The sequence below is a fragment of the Vanessa atalanta genome, chromosome 19, assembly GCF_905147765.1.
Source record: "Vanessa atalanta chromosome 19, ilVanAtal1.2, whole genome shotgun sequence".
NCBI classification, from domain to species: domain Eukaryota; kingdom Metazoa; phylum Arthropoda; class Insecta; order Lepidoptera; family Nymphalidae; genus Vanessa; species Vanessa atalanta.
Genome location: NC_061889.1, coordinates 6,004,096 through 6,020,986, shown reverse-complemented (window position 1 = coordinate 6,020,986; position 16,891 = coordinate 6,004,096). Strand labels below are relative to the sequence as shown.

General features: G+C 32.7%; 2 protein-coding genes across 3 annotated transcripts; one reads left to right on the top strand and one right to left on the bottom strand.

Moving 5' to 3' along the window:
* The first annotated feature begins 1,231 nt into the window (after nucleotides 1–1,231).
* On the top strand, nucleotides 1,232–10,092 carry LOC125071343 (cysteine sulfinic acid decarboxylase-like). Of its 2 annotated transcripts, XM_047681549.1 has the most exons (9): nucleotides 1,232–1,481; nucleotides 3,072–3,259; nucleotides 4,139–4,361; nucleotides 4,453–4,495; nucleotides 4,622–4,704; nucleotides 4,861–4,925; nucleotides 5,559–5,748; nucleotides 6,502–6,735; nucleotides 9,818–10,091. In XM_047681549.1, exons 1-9 carry the CDS (start codon nucleotides 1,374–1,376, stop codon nucleotides 10,007–10,009), a joined length of 1,326 nt encoding a protein of 441 aa, XP_047537505.1. In that variant the 5' UTR covers nucleotides 1,232–1,373; the 3' UTR covers nucleotides 10,010–10,091. The 2 variants fall into 2 exon arrangements, with proteins under 2 accessions (XP_047537505.1, XP_047537504.1); XM_047681548.1 differs by having other exon boundaries at nucleotides 4,453–4,704; nucleotides 9,818–10,092.
* A 1,543-nt stretch (nucleotides 10,093–11,635) lies between these two features.
* Nucleotides 11,636–15,992, bottom strand: LOC125071309 (venom protease-like). Its single transcript, XM_047681502.1, has 8 exons — nucleotides 15,856–15,992; nucleotides 15,425–15,525; nucleotides 14,454–14,590; nucleotides 14,234–14,364; nucleotides 13,038–13,206; nucleotides 12,536–12,780; nucleotides 12,038–12,198; nucleotides 11,636–11,906 (listed from the first exon to the last, which is right to left on the bottom strand). The coding sequence occupies exons 1-8, from the start codon at nucleotides 15,917–15,919 to the stop codon at nucleotides 11,745–11,747; spliced, it is 1,170 nt and encodes a 389-aa protein (XP_047537458.1). The 5' UTR covers nucleotides 15,920–15,992; the 3' UTR covers nucleotides 11,636–11,744.
* Between the last annotated feature and the right edge of the window lie 899 nt (nucleotides 15,993–16,891).

The following is a 16,891-nucleotide window of genomic DNA, read 5'->3' as shown; positions in this document are numbered from 1 at the left end:
TATTCCGATCCAACTTCGCCTAATCATAACTGAGGGCCAATTCTATTTAAATATATTCCTGTTACGGTACAATCTCGATTATAAACTGAAATTTCGACTGAAGTGCAATAGGAAAATGGCGATTACGTTTGGATTTGATTGTGAACAACTAGTTCACTAGATCCTAAGGATGCTGTTACACCAATGTTTACGAAAAAAACTATAGGTGCCTCATACAACCATATTAATATCATCTTTCCATAGTGCTGTATAAAACAATTAGCGAATCTTGCCATCGCGATGTAATGAATATAAAAATATGAAAAATATAAAAAAATATAAATAAAAAAATGTATGTCTACAATTTGACATAACACCATCTAGTATTCATAAGTTAAAATATATACACGTGTACAGATTGCGACAAAGTTACAATTTGTTAGTAGAATTGTCACCCAAGACATCGTTCTGTATCCGGTTTTTATAAGCTTTTATTTAAATTGCGATTTAGGTCAAAATTTTCACGCTGAATTAGAATTCTTAACCTAAAGAGTTTAAATTTCATATGTAACAATCATGTGACTTTCCAGTTCCGATGGCAATGAGTTTTTATGATAAACATGAACTGATTATGCACCCAGGATTAGCTCCATATGAAGGAACTCGGCAACGGTCAAAAACATATGTATATAGGATTTTTTTCTTTTTGTTATAATTTTTTTTTTTCGAAAGGGTTCAATACTCCACTGTGTCAGTTTAATATCAATTATTTATTATTTATTTCTGTTTATAATTTCTTCGATAAATTAGAGATATTGTTTCCTTGTTTACTTATTGTAGTATATAGTACTCATTAATGCTTGGAGATACATAAATAACAAATAAATAAATAATTATTATAAGTGTTATTTGATTGTTAACTATTGTTAACTTGTTAAGGCAGTGTTTTTTATACATAGCGCAGGCGAACACGAAAAAAATATGAAAATATACTTTATTTAGTAGGCTTTTAGAATCACATTTAAATCGTCTTTCTACGAGATTATTTTAAAAATATAACTATTAACGGTTCACAATGTAGATTTTACAAAGATCAATTCTATAATAATTAAGTATGCTTGAATGAATACAATTAGAATGTTTGTAGAAATCATAAAACTGCGGAAGTCGTTGTTTGTAATGTTCGCTCGTCTGTTCGTACCGAGCTTAAAGTTTCACAGTATACTAGTGGCGTTGACTGACAGACAGTCACGCGTACTCCACGTACCGAACACACGTATATCTAGTTTTTATTTTCCGTTATAAGTTTAAAATATTTTCAATATTAAAAATCTAGGAAAGTATTTCAAAGATTTCCAAAAATTATAACAATTTTTTTTTTACCGTTTTTCAACATGGAGCCTAATGGACATTCATTTCTGGATAAAGTTATTGGTATCGTGAAAGAAGAAACAGCTGACCATGTACCGCTAATTGATTTTAAGCATCCGAAGGAGTTAGAGGTGAGGAATTACATATAAATAAAAAAAAAAACGGATACATTGACTTTTACGACCGTTTGATTCTATTTTGTATTCAATACATAATTCGTAACTAGTTTAAAGTCATGCATTCTCTTGACCTAAATATTTATTGCCCTAACGATATTTCGGTAGAAAATAATACAATTCCTCTCCAATACAACTTGACTAAACTATTAAAATGTAAAACTAACAATAATGTAGCGTTTTTTCTGCAGGAAATATGAGAAAATTAGTTTTAATCCTGTCTTATTAAGTCAATAATTGTATATGCAATAATTCCATATAAAGTGTAATTAATGATTTCCTTATTAAAATAAAAACTTGTCTAACAATTTAAAACTAGTTCCTGAATTTTAAATTAGTTGAAACCGAGAACAATAAATACTTTTAGTCTCTTTTTTATTTATTTGTTACAATTATATGTTAAAGTAATATTGTTAACAACAAAAGCCCAGGACATTTAGAACACGTGTATCTTAATCGCTGATTGGGGGTTCGGTTCAGGCAAGCCCCACTGAATCTTCATGTGCTTAATTTGTTTTTATAATTTATCTCGTGTTTGGTCGTGAACTAATACATCGTCAGGAAACTTGCATGGGTCTTATTTCAATAAAATTTTGCTACTAAGCTTATTGGAGCAACGTGGAGGACTAAACTCCTCCTCAAACGGGGAGGAGGACCTGAGTCCAGCTGTGGGACTATAGGGATTTATAGGCTGTTACTTTACTTTTTACTTTTATTAACAACATTGTATATTTATATCAATTAATTATGTATATGTATCCATAGCGTATGTATGTATAATAGAAGCCTTAGTTTATATGGAGAAGGAAGTTTAGTCTCCAAGTTCTGGGTTGAAATTCCGAGTCACGTTTATAAAAACTTACGTACTTTTGTCAAGAAATTCTCAGGCCCGAATTAAGTAAGGTGGTATTGTGACGGCCCATGCTTCGTAATGACTGATGTGGCTGATCTTTCTGTTAGGAATATAACAAATTAATTAAAGATTAGTAAAATTGTTTATATCTAAATCTCATTGTATGTATGGGATATGAGTAGAGTCTTTACCGGGGGACTCTGTAAAAATAATTTGTATACAGTGTAGTAGTGTTTAAATAAGATAAAACCTTTATAGAGATGATAATAATACAGTTACCTATCGTGTGGGATTGCTGTTCCTCGGACTCCTAGGGACCAGTAGGGATAGAGAGAGCCCTATAATATATTTATTTTTAGCGACACACACCACAGTTTCGTTGGATGCAATTTATTATCAAAGAAAAGGATATGATATAAATATAATTTGTACTCTTTAATAAATTATTGTGGATAATAGCTTTCAACCAGTATACGCATTATTAGAATTGGCTTATTAGTATACAAACAGACAAATTGTATCTCTTTATAATATTCTTATAGATTATTATCTAAAAAAAAACAAGGGATTATTAGTAAGGAAAACTAATTAAAAAAAAACTGATGATATCCTTATTGATCTATTGGGAAGGTGGAACAATGTTTAAAACAACAGTAACTTGGTTTTTAATATAAAAAATATATATTTCAAAGGATCTACTAAGCGATGATTTGGATATCTCGAAACCGACAAGTGATTGCGAACTTGAGCGATCCGTTCGGAAGATGCTGCAGTATAGCGTGAAAACGAACAAAACAACTTTTAGAAACCAATTATATGGTGGAACAGATCCTTACGGCCTCGCTGGATCTTGGATAGCTGAGGCTTTTAACACGAGTCAGTGAGTATATTTATATAGTAAGATTATATTTTACGCATATAAAAAAAATCTCAATCTGTAAATCAACAAATCTCTTTTGAAACCAATCTTGATATATTTTACAAATTTTTTTTGTGGTTCAGCGTATTATGCAAATCATGTCCGCCATGTTAGACTTAATATGACAGCCTACGTCATGCAGGATTGTATGACGAACCCAACAACACCTCATTTGTTCAAATTAATATTTTATGATGAGTGAGATGAGTCTATTAGCTAAACGGGGTGATCACACTAACATATGAGATATATTGTTTAAATCATAAGCTTTCTTGCGTTGCCATAGCCGTCCTCTGAATCACGAATAAACTAACTGATTAACAAAATAATTTACACCGTTAGAGATTTTAATTTCAAGGGTATCTTAACAAGATATATAAAAAGTCGTGTAGAATAGAAAATAGTCCCAATCCAAGACCTATTCATAGCCGTAAAGCTTCGCCTTCATTGATTAGCACTACGGGGTTCAGGCGAAAGTCATTTATTTATTTATTTATTTATTCATTTGAAACACCATCGGCATATTCACAAAAACAAATCAATTAAAAGTACACGGACCAATGCAGTGTGATACACCACTACAGGTATTTACAGCACTATTGAATTAAAATAAAAAGTAATACACTCTTAAATTAATAATAATAATAAAAGAAACTAACAAGCAGGCGCGATTGTATAATCTTTTCGGTTGGTTTAGTTAGTAACCATTCTAAAGAACTTACTTTAAGACAAAGAAGACATATGTAGCATAAACAATTTTTAAATAATAAAAAAAACAATAAAGCGAACGGCGTTTTTTTATATCTATTATGTATGTATAAGTTTTTATACTTTTTTCAGGTACACTTTTGAAGTAGCACCCGTTTTCACACTCGTGGAAATGAAAATTATCAAACATATTCTGAAGTTATTTGGTATTCCTGACGGCGATGGCATATTTAGTCCCGGAGGAAGTATTTCAATGCTGTATGCACTGGTTGCTGCGAGGTTTAAAGCATTTCCAGAAATAAAGGCTAAAGGCATGCGTAATCTTCCAGAGATGGTCATATTTTCTTCTAAAGATGTGAGAAATTTCGCTGTTCCATTTTTAAATATTTCTACAAGAACGTATTTTTTTTAAATATTATAATTTAAAATTGGAACATTATTTTCAGAGTCATTATTCAATTATGAAAGCAGCTCATTGGCTCGGTTTTGGTACAGATAATGTTAGAATTATAAGAACCAATGATATTGGTCAGATGGTTATAGAAGAATTGGAAGCAACTATTCAGAAGGAGTTGGCGCTGGGAAGATATCCTGTACTAGTGAACGCAACTGCTGGTACAACAGTGCTCGGAGCTATCGACGATCTAGTCGCTGTTGCCGATGTTTGCGAGAAATACGGGATTTGGATGCACGTTGATGTAAGTTGTTTTGATAAATCTATACTCGTCTCTGATGACATTTAAGTTTTTTAAATATATATTTTGGGTTTATTTACATAATTACCTACGATTAAATATAATGTAAATAATAATAATATATAATAATTTTAATTTTATAAGTATTAAATGTTTCAGGCGTGTTGGGGCGGAAGTTTAATATTGTCAAATAAATTTAGGAACAAATTGAAAGGAATTGAACGGTAGGTTTAATCAAGCTTAAGTCATTGTATTATTAAAGTATTTTTGAATAATTTTAATATATTAGGAGTTAGTATTGTCAAATGTCTAGAACAAGTTGGATCTAGACCGAAGATAGCAATACTTTTCATAGTTAATTCTGCTTATAATTAATTCTTTGCTCTGGAGTCAAGAAAATATCATAACTAAAAACTAGGTACGTCGCATTAAATACTTTCACATGTGTGATTCTCTAAACCAAGCTTACTCCATGTATTTGCTCAGTAAGTATTTAAGGACTTTAACTATATTTCTAAGGAATTGCATTTGACTTTTTTTTAAAACGTTCCTTCTGAACTCGCTTTGGGAAATGTTTGTGATGGTGAAATATTTTTATTGATTATTATTTTATTATTAACGAGCTTTCTGTTGCGTTTGACTCAAAATTTAAATATAGCTCATAATTGTATGACAATGTCAGAAAAAAAGAAGTATTTTTGTTTTTATAAATAAGTAATTCAAAGTTAGTTCATTGATTTTCATATACTAGTTAATTTTGATATTTGACACAATAAAAACAAACATCACTTCATTACAAATATTATTATGTATTTTATAAATAATGATTTGTAACCAAGTATTTATTTCAATTTCAGTGCAAATTCAATATCTTGGAATCCACATAAAATGATGGGGGTACCATTACAGTGTTCAGCGTTTCTTCTCCGAGATAGAGGGTTATTGCACGAAGCGAATGCTGCAGCCGCTCAATATCTCTTTCAACAGGACAAGTTCTACGATGTGCGTTATGATACCGGGGACAAGAGTGTACAATGTGGCAGAAAGGTATAAAATATTCCATTATTATAGAATTGTTTTTGTAAATAGCAACATTATCAATTGATTTAAAAAATATATTTACTTCAGAAAAGTGGTAACGTGTCCTTATTCCGCTCGGTGATATTTGTATATTACGTAAAAACGGTTTCTTAATTAAAGGAAGGAAGGAAATTAAAAAAATAGCATGTAATAAAACTTTTAAAATAAAGTTATATATTAATTCAAAGCTTTCCGTCCCTGAACAAACTGCGCAATCGGCTTGCAGTTTCGATGCAGTTAGTCCAACCACACTAAACTTGCAATTTTCTAGCTGACGTGCAGTTCTAACGTTATAACGCCGTTTGTGTTGACACTAAAGTAATTAATTTCTCTTAGACAACGTATAATAACCTGCAGTATTGAAATTGTGTGCATAAATTCAAATATACCTACAACTTATCTATATATCTTAAGTTACGGTTTAAATGTCAGTAAACTAAATATCCTTCATACAAGCATTTGTCAGCTCACATCGGCATGTAATTACGATATCAGAACTGAGACATTTATTAAATGATAAATGTATTTATAAATGCTTAATTAGTACTCGATAATAATTTTTAATTGCTCGTAATAATTTTCTGTTATCGCTGCATAAATATTAATTTATACTGCAAAATTGTTTACCATATTGCTGAAATGTGCGGTACTTTTTATTACTATCAACTAATATGTATTAAAAATAGAGATTTTAACTAATTTGACACATATAATTTTCAGATCGACGCGTTTAAATTGTGGATGATATGGAAAGCTCGAAGCGACACAGGTCTCAATAAACTTACAGACCATGTCATGGAGATAGCTGAGTTTTGTTTAGGTGAAGTTGCTCGTAAGGACGGCTTTAGACTAGTAACCGAATCCTTACAGTGTCCAAATGTTTGCTTTTGGTACATACCCAAATTCATGCGAAATGCGGACGAAGATGATAAATGGTGGAACACAATGCATAAGGTTAGTAGAAAGAGTTTTATAGCTTTTTTCATTTATTTTAGGAATGAAGACGACCATACGTTACATCTAATTCTAAGATGTTAGCTTCGACACTTGGAGTCCATGGAAATATTACCCATCCAGAAATTATATTTACAGTATTACACAGAACAAAATGTGAGTGGGTGGTACCCAAACAGATGGTTCTGCATTAAGCCCTAGTACTGATATAACTATGCATGATCAAAACATTACAAGCAATAACCTTACGTAATATCCCTTCTGTCTCGCCCTTGGGAAGTCATTTTTTCAATGTGAGTGCATGTTTTGTCCAAGGTTTTAAAGTGTATAACTAAGTTATTTTCAATCGTTGTACAATAAATTGAATTAATATGTCATTCAATTTATCGCAGAGACGGTGGCGGCGATCTGACTGTTTTAATAAATGTACACTATCACTCAAATACACTATATGACATGATATATTCCTAATAGCAGTGAACTATTCTATTGCCGATATTGATTCCAAACGAATGGACTTCTTAATAGGTTAGTCAAACGATGGCAAATTTTCGGAACCGGATTTTTCCGTAACCATTTATTGATACTAATAAAGTTTAAATTCACTTATATGTATCTTCTTTTTTAATTAATATCTTAATTACTTGTACTATTATACACAATCTCGCAGAGCGACTATGTTTAAAGAGGATGAGAGGAGACGATTGCATTTCTTGTTGTATGGTCTGTTTACTATACATATAAATTTAAGCAATTCTATAATTATGGTTAGTTTTGTAACAATTATTAATGATAATGATATGATAGTGGCCGATTTAGATCAGGTTTTACTCTAACTTTTTCTGACACATTTGAAAGCAAATAATCAGACGGATCGAAACAGATGTCCATTTCTTATATAAAGAATTCACTCGAATTTAAATATTCCGAGCAAGTGAGTGAGGAAATAGTAATTATATAATAATATACAACTATATAAATAATATACAACTATGTTGGCGTCAAACATTTGTGCACAGTAATATGTCCTGCGTAGTTGGTTGGTCTTTGAGATTGACCTCCAAAACCGAAATCGGTCAGAGGAGAAATTCTACTAACATATAACGTATACGTTCCCGATTCTATTCGAATCAAACTTCCGCTCTTTGCAAAATTAACATAGTAATCGTAAGCTTGGTTTATCTGAGGGCCAATTCTATTATTTATATCGGTTAAGAAACGATTCTAATTATATCCCGATCCAGCTTCTATCCCGATCCATCTTCGACCAAACCACAACGGGATCGGGTTAAATGTTGAAAAAGAGTAACTATTGAGTGTCTTGCCGATTCTTCCCGGTAGTATCTGCATTCCGAACCAGTGGTAGCTTCACTCAATAAAGTTTGTTAAAGCTGTAAGCTTGTAAAAGCCTACTTGAATAAAGTATATGATGAGTATTGATGATCTGGATTTCGATTTTGATTTTGAGTAGAATAGGAAGACCGAGACTGGCAATGAAAACGTTTTAATTCGATCGTAAAGTAACAATTTCATAGTAGAATTGGCACCCAGAACGACATCACGCTTCCCTTTGCTAGACAATGAAAACAAAGAGTAATGATTTTCCAGATCCCAAGTCAAAATAATAAGGGAGCCGAGATGGTCGGTGGTTAGAACGCGTGCTTCTTAACCGATGATTGCGGGTTCACGCACCGCTGAATTTTCATATGCTTAATTTTATAAACACATAATTCATCTCTTGATTGGCGGCGAAAGAAAACATTGTGAGGAAACATGTATGTCTAATTTCAACGAAATTCTGCCACATGTGTATGTAGGAGCAGCGTGGTGGAATCTGCTGCAAAACCTTCTCCTCAAAGGGAGAAGAGGCCAAAGGCTACTGTTGCCAAATTTAAAAAAAAAATTGTTAAGGAACGCTTGTGTGCAAAAGGTTACTATACAATTAGTGAGTTTATGATTGATAGCACACTTTGGGAATGAATCGATCGCTTCCTGGCTATTTCTAATCATATTCGATATATGTACTTAATTTGATTGACAAAAAAAAAGACCCGCTGAGTTTCTTTCGTCGGTTCTTTTCAGGTGAGGGTGTTTCCTTTTCCGAACCGGTGGTAGTGTTTAATTTGACTATCAATAAGTAAGTGTAATGCTTCTATGTTGAATACAGGAGTTTGAGTTTGAGCTTAAAGGAAATGGCTGTTACTGTTACTGTAAGTCAAAATATAAAACAACTCCTTATATGTTGACCTAGGCAATTATATCACTATTATTATTATCGTGTGTATTGTCATTTGCATACAACATGTATTAATATGTCAATTTAATATCAAAAACCTTTGAACCTTTAATGTTAGATAACATAATGAGTCATACTATATGTGACTATTCACATATATGTAATAATCATAATGTATATTGCTAGTGCTAAAGGTCGTAAAATGGTGCATTTAAATTCTCATAAAAACTTAATACATAATTTATTTTAATTGGGTGTTTTATTACTATTAAATGCTTTCACGTTTTATCTAATTAACCAATCATCAAATAATTTAAATAACACGTATAACCCACTACCACTGCCGCCCCTCCACCTATTTTTTTCATGAGTGACAACTGGCTTCTAAATTCAAATTTCAGGTCGTGTAAGTAAAAAGTAAATGAGTTTTTCTGCCAAGAATATCTCAGCACATTACAGTTAGGTGACTTTACTCCTCTCCGTTGTCCAGCGTCTAATCTCACTCTGAATGTTACGGGCCGTCTCCTCGTACTAAGCGAGTGTATACAGTTATGTGCTATGGTATAACTTGCACACTTGGCAAATGAGATGATTGATATTGATTGTTGAGACTGAAAGTTTATCAAAAGGGTTTCATAACGTAGCCTTTAAATAATTATTACTTGGTGTTAGGGTTCTGTGCAAGTCCGTCTGGGTTATTACCAACCTCTAATCCCATATTTTACTAGCATACAGCAATATACGTAGCATTGTTGTGTTTGGATTTGAATATTATTTTTATAAATTAATACAGATAAAATATGATAGTAATTTAACAATAACATTTAATATTTTCTTTTTTTTCAGATAACACCGAAAATTAAGGAACTTCTTACGATAAATTCCCGTTTGATGGTGGCCTATTCCCCATTACGTCACCACAAGAACTTCTTCAGACTTGCCTTCACTTTTCATCCGATAGTAGAAGAAATGCAAGTTCTGGACATGTTACAATCTATTGAAGATTGCGGCGAAATGGTGACACTAACCATGCTTTAACATCTAGTCATCGATTTACACTTAAGATTTAAATTTATATAAGCCATTTATAGTACACAGATTATATAATAATTATAATATAAATTGATTAATACAGGAAGGCTGACTGCCTTGCTGTTTTGTAATATTTTACATATAAACTTGTCTAAACAAAAGCAATCATAATTATATACGGAATGTGTTTAAAATTTGTAAGGCGTTTATTTCGTTAGATATAACTTTGTCAATTAAATAAAACTAAAACAAACCTTCATTTCTTTCCTATTTTAATTATCCTTAAAGTAACCATTCTGTAGTAATCAATAGGGCTTCGTACAAGCACGTCTGGGTAGGCATAACCCACTTATCATATATTCTACCGCCAAACAGTAGTACTCAGTATTGTTGTGTTCCGGCTTAAAGTGAGCCAAAACTACAAGCACAAGGGACATAACAACTTAGTTTCCAAGGTTGGCGGTGTATTGGCTATGCCCTAAAATCCATAGGCGTTGGTGATCACTTACTATCAGATGAACCATTCGCTTGGCCACATTATTTTTATTTTAAAAAAAAATGTAGTGTTAGTAATTTACCTTCATAATTTTTTTTTAGTTTAATAAATTATTGCCTTTGTATTTTACTCTTTTATAAATATCGTCGTTCATTTATGGTCTGTAACCATAGGAATCAGAACACTGGGAAACCAGGTCAATAAATAAATAAATACAAATAAATATGTATAAATTTATACAACTCTATGATTATGTTTAAGTATTATTATGTCTGATTATTTGCTTACCAATGTGTCAGAAAAACTTAGAGTAAAATCTGATCTAATTCGCCCACTATGGTATAATTATTACAAAACTAAACATAATCATAGAGTCGTATAAATTTATACATATTTATTTGTATTTATTTATTTACTTACCTATCCGGCGGTGATTAAGACCTCTCGGCATTTTGCATTTAAAATGCATACATTATTGGCTTAAACAGAAGATACATCGTTTTTTTTCTTTTTCATGTCTTTTCCATATAAGCAACCTCGCAGTGTACAGTTTAGTTTCAAAAAAGGTTGACTTATAATTAATGCTTAATCAGTGTCGCATAAAGTGTACAAAATATATACACGCTTTATTTATTTTACTGGCAAATTGTAGGAATATTTTGTACTGTTGTGTTTCCGATTAAAGAGTGAGTGAGCCAGTGTAGTTACAATGGTTGGAGTCGCACTGGTTTTTGTAATGATTTAATCTGCCAACGTATAGACATGGGTAAATTTGATCTTACTGACCAGCAAATTGTCCCTTTTCTTTGTCTATCTTTCCGTAATTTTTTGCTTCGCCATAACTTGGGTCGGATCGGACTTTCGGCTATGAATACTCTATGAAGTAGCTACATAAAGAATACAATTAAGAAGAGCTCCTCATAAAATGTTCAAATCCATCTAACCGATGAAGCTACAGAGTATACCTAGGAATAAAAAAATTTAAAAACAAAAGTGTATTTTTCTGCTTTTGTTTGAATTTAAGAAGAATCCACTCTTCAATTTTTCTGTCTGTTAATTTAAATCTATATAGAAATTAATGAATTATTAATAATGCATTAATAATTGGGATTATTATAATAATGGTAAGTTTTTATTGAACGAAAATATATTTGTAATTAATTTTATTTATACGAAACCGTTGAGATTTCTTGTTCTTAACATTGAAAAAATAAATGCAGAATGAATATCGATGAAGAAGTCGTTCTAGAAGATAGCATTCTGTAGGATCCACTCGAGGTACTGGTCGACGCGGGCGTAGAGGCCGGGGTGCGAGGGCTCCCCGCAGCGCACACCCCACGACACCACTCCCACCACCGCCCAGCGACCGCTCGACATCTGGTACATCAGCGGACCACCGCTGTCACCCTATGGATTGTCAATTTTATATTTAGATATTCATTCCTATCATGTATCGATGCGATACATATTTCTTCGTATGTCTTATTAATTTATTACGATACCGTTTTTTTTTTTTTTTTGGACTAAATCAAACAAACCTGGCAAGCATCTCGTCCTCCGTCTTTTCCACCGGCACACAGCGTCTCGTTGAAGATCGAATCACTAAATGAGTTCACACAGGTTTGGTGATTCCATATCGGCACCGATACTTCCATAAGAACATTGCTGTGTGGACCTCCGTACCATAATGTACCCCAACCTTTAAGAAAATATAATGTTATACTAAAATGATTATCCTGTTTTCTCTATTACAATAGGTTTGGATCCAACAGTCAATGAGAAAAAGATAACGGTGCAGTCAATTTACTGTGCTGTAAAGCAAATAAAGTAGATAACTTCGATCCTAATCAATCTAGACAAGCATTGCTGAGCTTAATGTGTTTAATTTGTGTTCATAATTCATCTCATACTTGGCAGCGAAATTAGCGTGGAAAAAAATATTAGGTTTATGTTTATCCACCAGTCTGCAATAAAAGAGCGTTCAAACTTTTGAAAAGTAGGACATTAACGTACCGTTATTTTAGTGCAAGTATTACCTATTATAGTTGCCATTTCATCGTCTAAAGCCAATCCTCGTGGGGGGAGACATATCGGCCATACGTATGTGTTGAACACTGCTGGTCTATGAAGCTTCAATATTGCCACGTCGTGATGATAGTTCGCTATGTCGAATTGTTCGTGTTGGCGTATCTCGATAACACGGAAGTTGTATGAGCGAGAATCATTGGTACGTTCGAGATCGTATTCCCCAAGACGCACGAATAGCTCTTCCGCCTTCCATCTGTAAGATTTGTCACATAGAAATAATACATACATCAACTTTAAGACATCGAAATGGTTCGGCGAATTTTCCGACAAAAAAAAAAACATTTTATCAGCAGCCAAAACTAATTTTAGGAATTCTGGTAAAAGAATTTTTACCATTTGTTATAACTAGAAAAATAAAATCAAATGATACCAAATCAATTATCGGATTTTAATTATAAGTACAAAACTAGTAGAATGGTGAATTGAGCAGCGAACAAGCTTAGATGTTACCTTCTAGTGCAATGAGCCGCAGTGAGCACATGTCGGTCAGTGATGAGAACACCGCCACAGTATTGGTCGAAACCCTCAGGGGTGATAGATGCCATCCAGGGCCACTCACGAGGCCTGGCAGGCTGCGATCCGGTTACCCTACTCTGAGCTCGTGTGCTCAGTCCACAACCTGAAATACCGAAAGAAATGGACGGGTGTTTTTATTGATATTTCAATAAATGTTTACCGCAGTTTGTCTAAAAATTGATATATTTGTAAAGTGTGCAACGGTTTGTTTCGGTTCATCCACAACAATTGCGTATTTGACGCACTTTATGACGCAGAAAATACAAATATCTTCACGTAGTTATACTCAACTACTGAATAGAATCCAATGAATCGTTTAGGCAGTAAGAATCCCTTTTTTCAATATTGCGTTAGATCACATTATTAAAAAACAGGCGAGGAGAAAAAAATGTTTATTATAAAATAATAACGTTTTTTATGACGTAGGTACGGGACGATTTCTTACATCACTAATCTTGACCAACCTTGGGTCTTAAGATATGATGTCCCTTGTGCATGTAGTTACACACTTAAAATCAGAACACAACAATAATTATTGCTGTTTGGCGATAGAATATATGATGTGTGGGTGGTACATATCCAGACTGGCTTGCATAAAGCCCCCACTAAGTACATATTATTACATATTTGAAATTGTGACATAATTATTTACAAATAGGAATAAAAAAATACTTCGTGTACTATCACCAAAAAGCTTAAAAATCGAACGAGTTACATAGTTAACATTTTATGTATTCATATTCGAGTACTTACTTACTTTAGAAATTAGTATTCTTACATTTTTTAGATATATAGGCTATCAAAGCTAACAACGCGGCGAAAAAATAGCAGCCAACTCTTGGCCACTAAGTACACGCACACTAGTGTAATATAATGAACTCAAGCGTAGCTTCACGCATACTTAGATAGTAAAGTCGGTCCGTATTTTTTAGTTATTTTCTACGGCGTCATTCTACTATATAAATAGATTATCTAACCTAGTAATATAACAGACATTTTATATTTATTATGAAATACATTTATATGACTAATGTTCGATTTATTGTAAAAATATTTTTTATTCAAGACATAAGGGTCAAAAAATAAAACAAAGTTGTTAGGTAAATGACTTTAATGCAAATATTACACACCTCTATTTTCAGCTCGGTCGATCTTAAAAGCGATCTCATTTTCATCTCTAGGGGCTGTTGCAGGCAGATCTCCTGCCAAAGCTTCCACACCACCGGCTACCATACCATCAGGACAGCAGACACCAATAGCCCTTATAAAATATACAATACGGTTTATCTATGGTTTTGCTAAATTAACAATTAAATAATATTAAAAAAAAAGTAATTCGATATTTCTTACGAGTGTTTAATAATGCATAGATAATCCATAAACTTCATGAAATCCCTCCTGAAGTCTTCCTGAACACAGTAATGCAAGTGTCGACAGTGTCCAGCTTTACCATCAGGGAGAAGGCAAGCTTGGTGCGGTAGATTAGGCTAAAAATAAAGTTTTATTATTATAAAGTCCATTTACAATAATCGTACCTACTTTAATTTAATATTCTAGAACATTCCCTAAATATATAAATTAACACGGTGAAGGATTTTACTTCAAATGGCTTACTTTAGATTGATACTTTGATAGATATACATAAGTAAGTTAAATTATTTGCCTTGATTTAGTACAATTATTTGTAGTTCTCAATATTTATCAAAGTGTAGATGCTAATTTTGCGTCTGTATTTACTTGATAACAATTCATCTTGTAAATAATGACCTACAAAACATTATGAATATGTAACAATGAAATACTGTGAGCCTCTTAAATGATATTCTCATAAAGTATCACTCGAGATGTAAGTATAAACGTGGGCGCGACAGGCAGGCGCCATCGCTCGCTAAAGCCGAACGGGCGCAGATAATTGAATTTGTTTAACTCTCTCCTATTTGAATGCGACAATCATTCAAAATTCAAATATCTGCGAAGAGTTGTCGTATAGTTGCGTCGAACTCGGTTTATGGTTAACCGATGCTGGAAACTTGTTACCGGTTACGGTAAATTTATTGTTGCAAAAGCATTTCGATTATTTATTTTATTGAAGCACCAAAAATAAAATTGGTGAGTAAAATTCGATTGTTTAAATACGAAGAACTAATAACTGTTTTTGTTAATTGTTTCCAGAAACATCGTTCCCACATTTTAATTGATGTTCAGAAGCTTATTCGAAACAAAGATTGATGCTTAAATGCGAAACAATTTCATTTCAAACACTTGGAATATCGTGAGACGTAGTTATCGAATTGTATTGAACAAAAACGTTAATTACTCGCCTGGTTTTCATTGAGCTCCACAAATCTTTTAGTCCGGCCGTGTCCGATGTGCATTCCGCCAGCAGTGACGAGATCCTGCCATTCTGGATCGAGCAGTTCCGCTGAACAAAAAATAGTTAATTACTGTTTGAAAAAAAAATTCTCGCGAAAGCAACTCATAAGGAAATGTGGGATTTTATGTTTAAAGAGATTTCCTGCGGAAGAGTGTATTTCTTTTTTCAAATGTTTTTCCTATTCAATGTCTTCGAGTAAACTTTTACAAAGATTACACGAAGATATTGAATATGAATTATATTGAACGATCATTTAAATTTCCCTTTTGTAAATGTAAATTTTTCTTTTACGATGTGAGATGTAAACTCAGAAATATATTGTGATAAAATCTTCGATTTGAGTATTTTATTTAAAAATTAAACGTAATTAATACTTACAGTTAATTAATTTACCCTCGGAACTTAAAGCAGAAATGATAATTAATATGCAAAGACGCCACATGGCTACGGGTCCTCTTGCGACTAAACGTTATTTATGAATATGGTCATTTAGGGCACGTCGGATGTTGATAATATGATAATAATAACTATAGAGTATAATCCGCAGGATGTCAACTTGATAGCAGCGTAAACTGACCACAAAATTGCTAATATCATACAAAAATATTTTATTGCGGAATTACATTTGCTCAAATGAATTCGAATCAATTTTTTTCGTTCACTTCGGATCTTTTTCGGATGTTTTGCGAAATCGCAGCTTACATTCACTCCTGTGCTGTTGATTTTTGACAATGCGTTTTATAACTATTTAATTATATGTTATGATAGTTTAAATTTAAGATTTGTACAAGTTTGTCTGACCCTAATTTTAATGAGACATTTTTTTTTTCTTTGTCTTAAGAGCTGAGTCATGATGACTGTATTGCTCTGGTAGGTTACGCAAATATTCTTATTTCATTAATAATAGTATACTTGTCTTATTTATATTATGTTTACCTATATAACACATAGTTTTGGCTAGTACTGAAGTAGGATTTGCAAGATAAATATTACATATACCCATTGATCTATCTATTAATTGTGAAAGAAGGGGTGAAGTAAATAAGAGCCGAGATGGCCCAGTGGTCAGAACGCTTGCATCTTAACCGATAGTTGCGGGTTCAAACTCAGACAGGTACCATTGAATTTTCATGTGCTTATTTTGTGTTTATAATTAATCTCGTGCTCGGTGGTGAAGGAAAACATCGTGAGGAAACCTGCATGTGTCTAATTTCTACGAAATTCTGTCACATATATATCCACAAAAACGCAAACCCTAACTAAACTACTCAAAGGGAGAGGAGGCCTTAGTGGGAAATTTACAGGCTGTTAATGTGAAAAATAAACATCTGATTTGTGCAGTGGCTAGCTTATAGGGCTGCAGTTACGTTGAAACTGGGTTACAATTTCAAGTCAGTGAAATAAAATCTATTGT